The sequence below is a fragment of the Hevea brasiliensis genome, chromosome 9, assembly GCF_030052815.1.
Source record: "Hevea brasiliensis isolate MT/VB/25A 57/8 chromosome 9, ASM3005281v1, whole genome shotgun sequence".
NCBI classification, from domain to species: Eukaryota; Viridiplantae; Streptophyta; class Magnoliopsida; order Malpighiales; family Euphorbiaceae; genus Hevea; species Hevea brasiliensis.
This window is the reverse complement of record NC_079501.1, coordinates 34,196,401-34,210,671: the sequence shown is the minus strand read 5'-3', so window position 1 is coordinate 34,210,671 and position 14,271 is coordinate 34,196,401. Positions and strand designations below refer to the sequence as shown.

General features: G+C 32.6%; 1 protein-coding gene across 1 annotated transcript; it reads left to right on the top strand.

Moving 5' to 3' along the window:
* The first annotated feature begins 1,634 nt into the window (after window positions 1–1,634).
* On the top strand, window positions 1,635–14,271 carry LOC110656700 (uncharacterized). Its single transcript, XM_021813609.2, has 3 exons — window positions 1,635–2,773; window positions 3,211–3,907; window positions 13,826–14,271. Exons 1-3 carry the CDS (start codon window positions 2,023–2,025, stop codon window positions 14,007–14,009), a joined length of 1,632 nt encoding a protein of 543 aa, XP_021669301.2. The 5' UTR covers window positions 1,635–2,022; the 3' UTR covers window positions 14,010–14,271.

Here is a 14,271-nt window from a genome sequence, read left to right as displayed (position 1 = left end):
GTGATTAGCAGATACATCACGTCATCTCTCACATTAAATATCATGTCATACTCATAATAAGGTAAAATTATACAACATTAGAAAGTATAGAGTTTAATTAGTGATTTTTAAAATATACGGTAAAATTGAAAAAATTTTAAAAGTATAAGTTTTTTTTTTGTATCTCTAATTTATTAATTATAAATATATATTTTTTAAGATTATTAAGTAAAGTATGTAAATTTAATGTGTCTGGATATTTAAGATACTAATTGATAATTTCTCCTAAAATTACTTATAATATATTTTAATTTATACAAAATTAAGATGAATGGTAAAAAAGGATTACAATATTGGAATATTAATACAAAATTAGTTTTAAAGATAAATGAATGATAAAAAAAAAAAACCCATATAGGTAATTTTAACTAGTCAGAGAGGTTTAATTGTTATTGTTATTGTATATAGTATTATTAATTATATATATTTTTTATAGTAAATATTTAAGAAAAATTATTTTTTAATATTAAATTATATTAGAGATAACAACATATAAAGGACATATTAAAATAATTATATCCAAATCCAATTAGTTTCTTAAATATTTAAATTTGTTTCAAATTTAATTATATTATTTTAATAATATTAGAATTAATTTAAATTTATATAACTTAATAATCTATATAATATATATTTATAATTTATATTTTAAAATTTAATGATTTTAACTAATAAATTTGAAGAAATATAAAAAAATATTGTACTTTTAAATTTTTTTAATTTTATCATATATTTTAAAAATTACCTATTAAACCTTATATTTTCAAATATTGTATCATTCTAACAATAAGCCACATGACATTAGACATGATGTGACATGATAGTTGACGACGTGTCTCCGTTAGTTACTTAATGAATATAGTAACAGTAAGATAGAATTGCACAATATTTAAAAGTATAAAGTTTAATTGATATTTTTAAAATATAAATTAAAAAATTTTAAAAATATAATATTTTATTTATAATTTCTCCTTTATTTTATAATTCATATCCTATTAAAATGATATTTTTTACGGTGACAATTGTAAATACTTATTAAAAAAAATTAAATAGGAAATCTACTATAAAATGATTATATATATATATATATATTTAAAAATATGTTTTGAATAGTATTAATAATAAAGTGGTTGTGCAGCACTTTTAAAAAATAAAAACTTTATTTTTTATATTCTATATTTATATATTAAAATTTTTGTATGTATTATTATATTGTTTTTCTTTTTAATTAATAATTTATTACTATATATGATAAATAAAATAACTTTTTTTTACCCTGCTCAATTTTCTAGCTCCGAGTGAGCAAATGCACCATTGCCTTAGCATGAATAAATGGGATTCAGTCCTAAGAAAAAAAAGTATTTTATAATTACTTGATTTTAAATAAAATAAAATTATTTTATTATAAAAAATAAAATAAAATTATTTTATTATAAAAAATAAAATAATTTAATAAATTTTTATAATTTATAGCATTAAATTTTTATAAAATAATATTTTTAATAAAATAATTAATTACGAAACATTTATGAACTTAACATAAAAAAAAAAAATCATAACAAAGTAATTTCATCCGTAGAATATACTGAATGTTTTGCACTGGTTAAGCAAAAACGCAACGCTTCAGCTTCAAGTCTGGAGTCTCTATCCATCCATGCTCTTCGACGCCATTTCTCTTCCTCTCTGGCCAAACACAACGTTTTATTTACATTTTTGAGCCTCTACGGTTTTCCCTGTTGCCCCTCACAGCTTTTTGCAAGGGAAAAAGGGGGAAAAAAAAGGGGGGCAGCGTGTGCCGCAAATTCTTAATGTGAAAGAAGAAGACCAATTTCTTCAATCCGCGAAAAACCTGCTTCTCCCATCTTCATATTATCTGCATCTTCTTCTCTCATTTCCAAATTACGACAACCTTCTGCTCAAAGTGGAAAATATGATCTGGGCTTGTTAATTTTGCAATTAAGTTTTGGTTTTCTTGGGGAGAAAATGGCTATCGGCGATGTCTTTGACGGCAATGTTGACACTTCCAGTTCTACAGTATCAGAGTTGATATTGTCTTTGAAATCGGCGTTTCAAAGTGCCCATTTTTCGGAAGTTGAATCAATTTTGAGTTACAGAGAGCTGAAACTGAAACGCGAAATTGAAGAGAAGGCGGAAGAAAATAAGCAGCTCGAGAAATGGAACGGCTTGTTGGAACTGGAAATATTAGATAAAGAAAGAGTAGAGAATGAACTAAAAAGTTGCTTGAGAGAGTGTATTGAGCTAAGGCAGTTGAATTCTCGACTTACCCAAGAGCTAAATGATTTAAATGAGAGATTACAAGCTGATGCAGTGAATCAGCAAACAATAATTGAGCTTAAGAGAAAGAATTGTGAATTAGAATGTGCTAAGTTGAAAGCTGAGACGGAGGCAGAGATTTATAAGAGGAGATTTGATGAACTGGAGCCACGAGTTTCATTCTTGGAAAAAGATACGGTGTTCTTGAAGAGCCTTGAGCCATCGAGGGACACAAGTGCTAGGGTTTCTAGGGATTTTTTGGGAGAGAAGGCAGAGAAGGCTGTTATTGAAAATGAGAAGAGTGGTGAAAATCTTAAAACTGTGAAGATTGAATTGGAGGAGAATGAAAATGCGCATATGAAGGCAGATGGCAGCCTTAGTTGTCTTATACCAGAGGATGCAGATGGCAGCTCTAGTTGTCCTTTATTAGAGGATGGAGATCGAGATTTGAAAATAACAGGTGTTTAAGAATTCTTGTTTTTTATTTGCATTTTTATTTGTTAAAGTAAAAGATTTGTTTGAATTTAAAGATAATGTTGCTTGTGCTTTGGAATGATTAGTGAATTGACATGTAGATAAATCAATTTAATTATGTCTATGTGATGATGAAGACTGTTTTATTGTTCTTGGCCTTGATTGCTGGCAACATCTTTTTAATTTTTGAAGAAAAAATATATAGATGTAAATTAAGTATTTGTATTGACAAAAATTTAACAATGCCCTTTTCAGTTTTCTGAATTAATGATAGTGAAAACCTTTAGTTTCTAAATGTTCTAAAAGTCTATTCTAAGAGGTTGGTGAATAGACATGTACACACTGAATTGAGCATTATTGTTTCCCTTTCTTTGGTTATTAGACACACATTGAAGTTGATAATATGTTCTACTCTCATTTCAGGCAGTGGAAGACCTGTAATAGGTGACATTGTTGAGATTGTGGATAGTGATGATGACTCTTCTCCGTGTGAATTTTTGGGTACAAAAGAGATGGCTATCACAGCACATGGGGACCAGGCACAATCAGGGCAAGCAGTTGCTGAACGTGAGACTGAAGTGCTCAAAAGAAAAAGGGCTTCAAGTGTCATTGAAGAAGGGAATTGTAATAATCAAGATGTTGATGACAATTGTACAATTGAGAAACCTAAGATGACAAAAATTCAAAAGATTATCCACAAGCATAATAGTTCTCCTGCCATGAATTGTTCAGCAGCAACCTTGTCCTTTGGAACTAATAATCGTGCGAGGGAATTTACTCCATCAAAGCTAGCTCTTTTGCTAGCATGTGAAGAGAAAATGGGGGCAGATAATAAATATCAAAATGGGTCTGACAGTTCAAGTTCCTCCAGCTCAGAAGATGAATGGGACTTTTCAGTGGATTTTTCTACAATTAATAAGAATTGGCAACGAAGGCAAGTCAATGGAGCTCATAAAAGCTGGGAGATTGACGCAGACATGATTACCGCATTTGAGAAAGATGGAGAACTTTGTATGGAGGCTATCTGTGCTCTATACAGGCAACAAACCTCTGCCAGAAAATCAATTTATGGCACTTCAACTTCTCAAAATCGAGGTTTTAACAAGTTAGTTGTAACCAGGTACTCTCGTCTTGTTTACTTTTTTTTTTTTCCTTTATTTGATATTGCCATTACTTGTAATCCCTGCCGTGAGAATTATTCGTTCATGTGAGCACTTTTTTTTTTTTTTTCCAAAAAAACATTTCTCTAGACAAATTGTTCATCAATTCTTGTGGAAATGACAATGCAAGGATGCAGTTTGATTTTCTATGTGACAACTGATAATACACCAAAAAATGAAAATGAGCTGGATTGGAATAGGTTTGCTCATGTTCTTTCCCCCCTCATTTTTGGTTTTGGATCAGGGTTTCTGTTATGATCTCTCGCCCAAGATCTAGTCACAGGCCTATTAATAGTGAAATCTGATTCAAAAGCCAAAGTTTTTGCTTTACCTCAATTCTTTCCTTGACCTATTGTTGCTGGAAATGTAAGCTCGTTAAAAGGGAGCTCTAACCTTAGACTCGTTGGAGAAGAGAGTCTAGATCTCCATTTTAAGTTCTGCTTAATTTTATTAATTCTAGTGACCCCTTTTATAAGAGAGGTTTACACAAGATTTATTAGAATTCTACTAGAATTAAAAGTCTAAATAATAATAGCAATCCTTATATAAGAGGGATTACAATTCTGAAAAGAAAATAACTCTTAATTAAAGCAAGAATTAATATCTAATAATAACTCAACTCAACTCAACTCAACTAAGCCTTTATCCAAAAAATTTGGGGTCGGCTATATGGATTCGCTTTTTCCACTCTGAACGATTTTGGGTTAAATCCTCAGAAATGTGTAATACTTCTAAGTCATGTTGTACTACTCTCCTCCAAGTCAATTTAGGTCTACCCATTTTTTTCTTTCTATCCTCTAACCTAATGTGCTCTACTTGTCTACATGACCAAACCACCTTAATCTCCCTTCTCTCAACTTATCTTCAATTGGCACCACTCCTACCTTTTCTCTAATACTTTCATTACGGATTTTAACTAGTCTAGTATGGCCACTCATCCACCTTAACATTCTCATCTCTGCAACTCTTAACTTAGATGCATACGACTCTTTCAGTGCCCAACACTCACTACCATATAACATAAAATTTTCCTTTTAATTTATTGGGAATCTTACGATCACATAAAACTCGTCCACTTCAACCATCTTAATCCTATGACTAACATCCTCCTCATATCCCCATCTATTTGAAGGAGCCTAGATATTTAAAGTGATTACTTTGGACTCCATTCAAACTAACTCATTCCCTATCACAACTTGCAATGCATGTACTACTTAACTTAAAACCCTTTGACTCTAGAGTACTTCTCCAAAGTTCTAGCTTTCTATTGACTCCTTCTCGTGTCTCATCTATCAGAACAATATCATCCGCAAACATCATGCACCAAGGAATACTCTCTTGTATATGTTTTCATCTAAAACTAATGTAAAAGGTAAGGGCTTATGGTCGATCCTTGGTGTAATCCAATTGAGATCGGAAAATCTCTTGTGTCCCCTCCCATTGTGCACAATAGTAGTTGCTCCTTCATACATATCTTTCAATACTTGTATGTACCTAATAGATACCCTCTTTTGTTCTAACACATTCCATAAGACCTCTCTTGGAATACTATCATAAGCCTTCTCCAAATTAATAAAAACCATGTGTAGATCTTTCTTTACATCTCTATATTTCTCCATCAAGCTTCTAATGAGAAAGATCGCTTCCATAGTTGAACGACCAGGCATGAAACCAAATTGATTGAGAGAGATAGAAGTATCATGACGTAGTCGATGCTCCACAACTCTCTCCTACAACTTCATAGTATGGCTCATGAGTTTAATTCCCCTATAGTTTGAGCAACTCTGTATGTCTCCCTTATTTTTAAAAATAGGTACTAAAATATTCTTCCTCTATTCATCAGGCATTTTCTTTGAGTTTAGAATCTTATTAAATAATTTAGTTAACTATGCCACTCCCATATCTCCCAAACACTTCCACACTTCAATTGGTATTTCATCGGGTCCACAGGCTTTACCTACTTTCATACTCTTAAGTGCTTCTTTTACTTCTGAAGATCTAATCTTTCTAGTATAATTCACATTCTTTTCTATTGTTCTATAATCTATATTCACGCTGTTTCCATTTTGACTATTATTAAAGAGATCATTAAAATAATTTCTCTATTTTTCTTTAATGTCCTCATCTTTCACCAACACTTTTCCTTCTTTATCCTTAATGCACCTAACTTGATTGAGATCTTGACATTTCCTTTCTCTACTCCTTGCTAATCTATAAATATCTTTCTCCCCTTTTTTAGTTCCAAGTTTCTCATATAACTTTTCAAAGGCTTGTGCTCTTGCTTGACTAATTTTGCCTCTTTCTTTGCTATCTTGTTCATATGCCTCATTATTATCACATTTAGGTAATTTCTTATACCATTCCCTTTTTCTCTTCACTGACTTTTGTACTTCCTCATTCCACCACCATCTCTCTTTTGAGGGTGGTCCATGTCCTTTAGACTCTCCAAGTACTTTTCTAGCTACTTCTCTAATCTTTGATGCCATCTGTATTCACATATCATTGGCCTCCATATCTAGCTTCCATACTTCGGACTCGAGAAGCTCATTTTTGAACTTCACTTGTTTTACTCCTTTGAACTCCCACCACTTTGTTCGAGCTACACTATTTCTTCTGATCTTACTTGAATGGTTCCTAAACTTGACATCCAAGACCACCAACCTATGTTGACTTATTAAAGCCTCTCCTGGAATGATCTTGCGATTCTTGCATAGAGCTCTATTTGTCTTCCTGGTTAAGAGGAAGTTGATTTGGCTTCTATGTTGCCCACTTTTGAAAGTCACTAAATGTGACTCTCTTTTTATAAAGTAGGTATTTGCTAGTATTAGGTCGTATGCCATAGCAAAATCCAGGATGCTTTTTCCCTCCTCATTTCGACTGCCAAAACCAAAAACTCCATGAACATTCTCATAACCTTGCCTGTCACTTCCTACATGTCCATTCAAATCTCTACCAATGAAAACATTCTCTTCATTCGGTATGCTTTGCATTAAATCATCTATATCTTCCCAAAACCTTTGTTTACTCTCACTGTCTAGTCCTATTTGTGGGGCATAAGCACTAATTATATTTATTGTTTCTCTTTCTAGTACTAGTTTTACTAGTATAATTCTATCTCCTACTCTTTTTTCAATGTTCATGATTATACCCACTCGTTCTTGTTTCTCTCTTTTTATTACCCACTTCTTTACTTTTCTCTCTTACCCATTTAGTCTCCTAAATGCAAGCAATATTCACCCTTCTCCTTTCCAAGGTATCCACAAGCTCCATTAATTTTCCTGTAAGTGATCCAACATTCCAAGTACCAACCCTAATCCTCCTCCTATCCTGCTCCTTCCTAATTGATCTCCTTCTATGATATCTTCTATTGTTTTCTATGTCTATCTTGTGTTCTGTTCCACTATTTGTTCTACTATCTGTCCTATGGACTAACTTCTTTACCCACACCCATCCATGATGTGGGAACCCTTTCTCACTTAACACCATACCCCTACACCCTTGCATATTTATCACTACAGTTAGTAGAGGTATATCTTTTAAATCCATATCATAGGGTGTGACGAAATTTTTACGCTGGTTGTTACCTACCGTAACCCTCCTCCTTTATCCGGGCTTGGGACCGGCTAAGTGCAAACTACTTAGGCGGAGTTTAATATCTAATAATAATAAGAAGTAAATCCAGAAAATTCAACTAGCTTTGCCGAGGGGCCCCACAATGTCCATAACAGTTTCACAAATAGAGAATTTATTGTTCAATCAAAGAGGAAAAGATTTATGATTTCCAAGTTGTGTCGGAGATGTTCCTATCGAGTTTCATTTACAAAAGTTGCTCTTTGATTCATTGCAAGCAATGATCTAGCTTTGCAAAAACTCTTGATTCTTGGTAGGATTGTGCAATCGGTTTGTTTGGTTTCGAACTAAACAAACTGAAAACCAAGTAATTGAAGTAGAAAATTTGAGAACCAAACCGAAATAGATTTAGACAAAAAACCGAATTGACCATTTTGATTTGGTTTGGTTTTTCGGTTTGGGAGGACTCTAGTCCTTAAGTTTTCAATTGGCAAATGCGATCCAAATATCCACAATTCATACAACCAAATAGCAATATCATGCAAATAGCTAAACAACAAACCTAACCAAATGTTAGAAAGCAAGAGCAACAAGCCAATAACATGCAATTAAACTTCAAGAAAAAACCCAAATGCAATATATCAATCTTAAAGAAAAATCAAACAAAATCAAAATTTTGAAAAACTCAAATCAATTGAACTCCAAGAAAAATCAAATCCAAAGACAAATTAAAAAAATCCTCAACCCAACTAAAATTAAACTGAGTTGAAGAATTGTAATTAAACACATTTTAACTCTCCAAAACACATAGCGGAAGAGGCGAGGAGGTGAGGCTATAAGAGGAGGTGAGCACGAAGGCTGATTACGAGAACATGAGCAACATGCGAGCGAGGGGTACATGGTTTCAAATCGCTGTTGCATTTGCAGCCTACACAAATTTTTTTGAAAAATTTGGAAAGTTCATAAAATGACTAAATATTGGTAGATACAAGTAAAATTAAGATACATAACTATATAACTATGTAGCACAGAAATGGAAACGTGGACACGGGGAAATACGGAAACGAACACTAGGAAATGACAATTTCAAAAATATAGAAAACGGAAATGTGGGGGAAACGCATAAATATAAAAAATATAGGGTTATATATATAAAATCAATAATCTATTAAAAATTGTAAAAATTATTATTTATTTTAAACTCCCACTTCCTGTATAATTATTAAAAAAAGTAGTATATTAAAGATATTAAAATTTGAGTTTACATCTCAATTAAAATCAATTCAAAAAATAAAGTAAAGAGTAAAAATAATAAGATAAAAATTACAATAAAAATTTTCAATTTAAAAGCCAGCCTCTCATTTCTCTCTCTCTCTCTCTCTCTCTCTCTCTCTCCTTAAAAGCTAGCATTTCTAGCATTTGTTTTCTGGCCATGTTCGACACAACGTTAAAAGCCAGCCTCCCGTTCTTCTCATTCTCACTCTCTCTCTCTCTCTCTCTAATATTCTTCTTCTCCACCGATTATCAGCTTTTTATCATCTTTTTTGGTTCCATTCTATCAAACCCTAATCTCCCTCTCTCTTTCTCCTTAATTGCCTTTCAACTTTTTCAGATCTCACAACCTCCATTTCTAATTTGTCTTTTCAATCTAATCTTTTCTCTTCCAAGTGAGTCATTGTTTGAACTTTTGCCTAGTTAATCTAGGGTTTTCTTTCTTCTAATTCATCTTTCAATTCCTGTGCTTTTGCTTTGCCTTGATCTTTTTGATTACATTTTGTATTATTGTGTAATTAAAAGAAAGAAAAAAGATTTGGTTTGTTGATTTGGTAAATTTTGTTGGCCTGGTTGCTTGCTGATGGGAAATGAAACAATAAAAGAGAGTTGGGTCTTCTTCTCCTCCTGCTGCAATTTCCTTTTTTTTTTTTTTTTGGAGAAACGCGTTTCCATTTTTTAGATTTTCCGGACATGGCCCCGAAATGTTTCAAGGCTGTGTCCCACCATTTCCGGGACGAAAACGTTTCCGACACTTGGAAACGCCAGTGATAGGCGTTTCCATGCTTCATAGCTATATAATAAGCATAAATATATCAAATAAAGACATTAAATTTATCATGTGTAGACATCATTAGCATTAAACAATTTATAGCTAGAATAGAGACATTTAATGATGATCTTAGCTTTAACAAACAATAAGGGAGAAAATTTATAGAAGAAAGGAAAATTTTGAGTGAAATTTTGAGAGAATACGAGAGATATGGCAGCTGTGGAAAAGAGAATACGCAAACAAAGAAAAAAGAGCAAAATAACACTGTCTCCATGTGATTGCAGCAGACCGTTGCCGTTGCATAACAGTAAATAACGGCTATTTTCGTTACATAATGGTTGTAACGGCCGTTACTACTGCAATTCCAAATTGCTTGTAAATAATGGTGTATTACGTAACGGGTCCTTTCAAAACTTATAAATAACGGCCATTACGTAGGCAGTGTTGTTAAGGGCGCCAAAGGCGAGGCTACCCTCTAGTGCCTTGCCTGGCTTTGAAGAGGCGGCCGCCCCAGCAATGAAGGTGAGTGTCGTTGAGGCATTGAGGCGGTGCTTTTTAAAAGGAGCGGTAATTTTTTTTTCTTTTTTTTTTTAACCTAACTAAAATTAAAACCCTAGTTACCCTACCTCAATCTCTGTCACGCAAAACAGCCGCAACTCTCCTCTCTTCCACAGCAGCTCCTCTCTCTTACAATAGCTCTCTCAATCGGGTATGTCTTCCTCTCTCTCTCTCTCTCTCTTTCTCTCTTCTTCTTCTTTCCTCTCTTTCTTTTCCTCTTCTTCTAATTTGTTCTTCCTTCACAGCAGTATCATCGTTTTGCCCTCCTTTTTTTTTTTTTTTCTTTTTTACTTATTTACTTCTTTTTCTCTCTTCCTTCCTCTCTTTTCTTCAATTCTTCTGGTATGTTGTACGGGTATTCTTTTTATTCTGTTTAGTTTTTTTTTTAATTTTTTTAATTTTAATTATTTTGTAAGACATGTTTCTTGTTAATTTGTTGTTTAATTTACATGGGTCTTTTCCTCTTCTTCTATTTTGTTCTTCCTTCACACAGTAGTATCATTGTTTTGCCCTTATTTTTTTTTTCTTTTTTTCTTATTTTCTTCTTTTTCTCTCCTTCTTTCTCTCTCTTCTTCAATTCTTCAGATCTGCTGTTCGGGTATTCTTCTATTCTGTTCAATTTATTTATTTTTTTTAATTAATTTATTAGATATGTTTCTTGTTAATTTGTTGTTTAATTTACATGGGTATTGTGATATGCATTTTGTTAGATGTGGAGTGTGAATTTGTGATATCATTTTTTTTAGCTAATATAATAACAATTTTATTTTAATTCTTCCCTAATTGTTTAGGCTACTTTTTGAAGATAAGCTAATTTTGATAAGAGTAATCTGTTGCAACAAACTTACTATAACAAATAGCTAAGTTTAGTTTGCTGTGTGTTTATCCTTATCATGATGTAACTATAAATATCATTATTTGCACAACAATACAGATCAGTTAAAGGTGTATAGGTCACTTTTTTCAGTTTTGTGATATGCAATTTGTTTGATTTATGAAGATGATTGAGTTGATGATTTGATGTGGTCTTCCTTGCAATTACTTTATATGTTCTTATTAGTGTACTAGTCTCTCAATATAGACATGGTGCAATATATATATATATATATATATATAGTTAATTTAGGCTATGGCGCCTTGCTTCAAAAAGGGCTCGCCTCACCTCTCGCCTCTCGCCTCTCGCCTAAGGCCATAGGGTAACTTGTTGCTTTAGTGTCGTCTTTCGCCTTGATAACAATGTACGTAGGGGTGTAATAAATGCTGATGGCAAGTTCCTTAAGTAGAGGCGACAATGAGACTGAAAAACAAATTGGGTTTGTGAAGAGACGTGGAGAGACTGAGAAAGAGGGAAACCAAAAATAATAAAAGGAAGATCCATTACTTAAGCTCTTGTTGTGGGCGATGATCAAGATCTCTAATGGAGATTTTTGTAACTTGAGAGTAAATATAGATGGTTATAGTGCAATAGTGAGAGACAAGAATGTGAATGTGACTGTGTGAGAGAAAGAAATGTCTTCAGTTGACGGCTTTATATCCAAGCAAAATGATGTAGCATTATATAGGTTTGGTTAATTTGGTTTTTTTTGTCTAAACTAATCAGTATGAAAACTGATATTTTCTTAAACTGATAACTAAAATCGAACTGATTAGACCATAAACCGAATTGAATCGATTTGGTTTAGTTTTTCGGTTATAACTGTATTGTGCTTAACCCTAGTTCTTAGAGATGTGTTTTGATGGCTTTATGAGGAGAAAAAGCTAAAAGTTATGCAAGTGTGGTATAACAAAGTGGCTCGGTTTGGAAAATCTTGTTCTCATTGTTGTAGTTTGTAACCCTAATAGTTGTCACTTAGGTTTCCAAATTGGATCCTCTTGTTTAGCCAACAATAGATTTCCATCATTCAAAGATCTTTTACCATCTAATATCTTTCAATACCATCCTGAACATGTGATGTATGTAGTTCTATTTCCTTTTCATAATTGTAATCTCTCTTATACAGGGATTGCTATTATTACTAGGACTTCCAATTCTAGTAGAATTTCAATAAATCTTGTGTAAACCTCTATTATAAAGGGGGTCACTTGATTTAATAAAATTAAGCAGAATTATTTTCAACTAAATTTAGATTTAGACTCTCTCTTCTCTAACGAGTCTAAGGTTAAGAGCTCCCTTTTAATGAGCTCACGTTTTAAACAACAATAGGTCGAGGAAAGAATCGAGGTAAAGCAAAAACTTCAGATTTTGAATCAGATTTCACTATTAACAGGCTCGTGACTAGATCCTGGATGACACTTTCTTTTCCTTATGGATGACGATTTACTTTCCTCCGTTGAAGGTAACTTCGTTGACCTCAAACCTTGATTTCTCCTCTTCCTTTACTTCTAATAACACTGACGTTGCCACCATCTCTTTCCCGACGATAACGACAATGATAGTGACAAACTTGAGTTAGTTCCTTGTAGGTGGTTCATTTAATTTTACCCTCACTTAGATATTTGGTGATTGCCAAGAGGGGGAAATTGGACATATGAGTTTGTGATTAATAATAAGGGGGAAATTAAAATTTTTCTTAGTTGGATTTTATTTGTCAAGTTGCATGTATGGTTAGTTTTATCGAGGTTGAGATGATTTCAGGTTTACATAGTATTTGATTCAAATCAAATAAAAACTTATAATTCATTTTAAATGAACTTCACTTTTTGGTATGACATAATTTAAAATGCAAAATTAAATTGAATTTCATATCCTTCATATTTGGTATAATTTCATAATTGAAATTCATTTATCCTCACTTTTGAAACTATCCTCAATAATAAAATAAAAAAAATTATAATTTCTTCCTTTATAAAAAAATTATATCTAATAAATTTATAACAATTAATTAACATATAAATCAGTTAATAATATAAATTGGAGGTCTATTTAACAACATAAATAGTGTCTTCATCTAAGTACATAATGATAGAGAAAGGTAGGGGGGAGAGAGGAGGAGAGAAGGGTAAAAGAGAGAGTGAGAGAGAGTGGATGTGTGTTTGTGAGAAATACATGGGCATTTTAGTCCAAAAAATTTTATTATTTTAAGTTGGTAGAATTCATTCCAAATTCCATCAAATTTGATGGAAATTGGTTTTAGTTATAATCATTTTGATGAAACTCAATTCCTAGAATTTAATTCTAAAATTTTTTACAAACCAAACACAAGATATATAGATATCAATTGAATATCACAAAATTTTGTGGAATTCACTTGAACCAAAACAACCCCTTACTGAATTTGAAATTTTAATAAATGTTGTTGGAATTAATGCGTTTGATTGAAAATTGTGAGGCTTGGGCAGTGATTGAGCAAGAAACATTTACATTGTAGCTACTGTTGTTGGTTTCATGGATGGAAAATATAATAGTTATGCAACTTTATTGCATTTTTGCCAATTTTTAGTTGATGGAGGAAGACACAAATTGGTGCTAATGAAATGGTAGTATTGTATGATGTTTTAGTGAGTGATGATGATGATGATATAGTGATTGTACTGGACTTGAGGAAGGTAGAGGGCTCCAGGAAGAGAGTGGTAATGCAATTGAATGGTTTTCAGGTTGGGAGTATGCTTGCTTCTGACCACAATACAAGAATGGATTGTTGTTTACTGATTTGTTTTTAGGCCAAATGACCAATAAACTCTTTGATGGTGTGAACTTTTTCTCCAGGGGTACTACTTTGGCGGAGTTTCTCATTGATGGTGATCCGCAAGGGAAGTTGAAGAAATCAAAATTAGAGTTGGTGGCTTATGACCCTAAAGGCCTTGATGACTGCAGAAGAATTGCAATTGACCACTCTAAACAGTTGTTTGAGATATACCAGAAGCAAGAAGATCCTCTATTCTTGAATTGACCAGTAATTTTCTTGCTAGAAGTCTCTCCTAATCCTAATTGCAGATCCAAGCACCAATAGGATTTGCTTTTTGCCGTAGATATTCATGTCTCAAGCACCGGATTGCTGAAGATAGCCACATTGCATCATTGACATTTTTATGTTTTTGCTGTCAAAATTGGGTGCTCTTCCAAAGGATTATAAACGGTGGTGGAGGAGCCCATTCCCAGTAACGGTGGAGGATTTTATTTATTATAATTAAGTATAAATAATTTATAATAAA

Excerpts from the sequence above, each read along its gene's own strand:
- LOC110656700 (XM_021813609.2), top strand. The coding sequence starts at position 2,023 with ATGGCTATCGGCGATGTCTTTGACGGCAATGTTGACACTTCCAGTTCT. Across the intron at positions 2,774-3,210 it reads TCGAGATTTGAAAATAACAG|GCAGTGGAAGACCTGTAATA; the intron begins GTGTTTAAGAAT and ends CTCTCATTTCAG. Across the intron at positions 3,908-13,825 it reads AACAAGTTAGTTGTAACCAG|GGGTACTACTTTGGCGGAGT; the intron begins GTACTCTCGTCT and ends CTTTTTCTCCAG.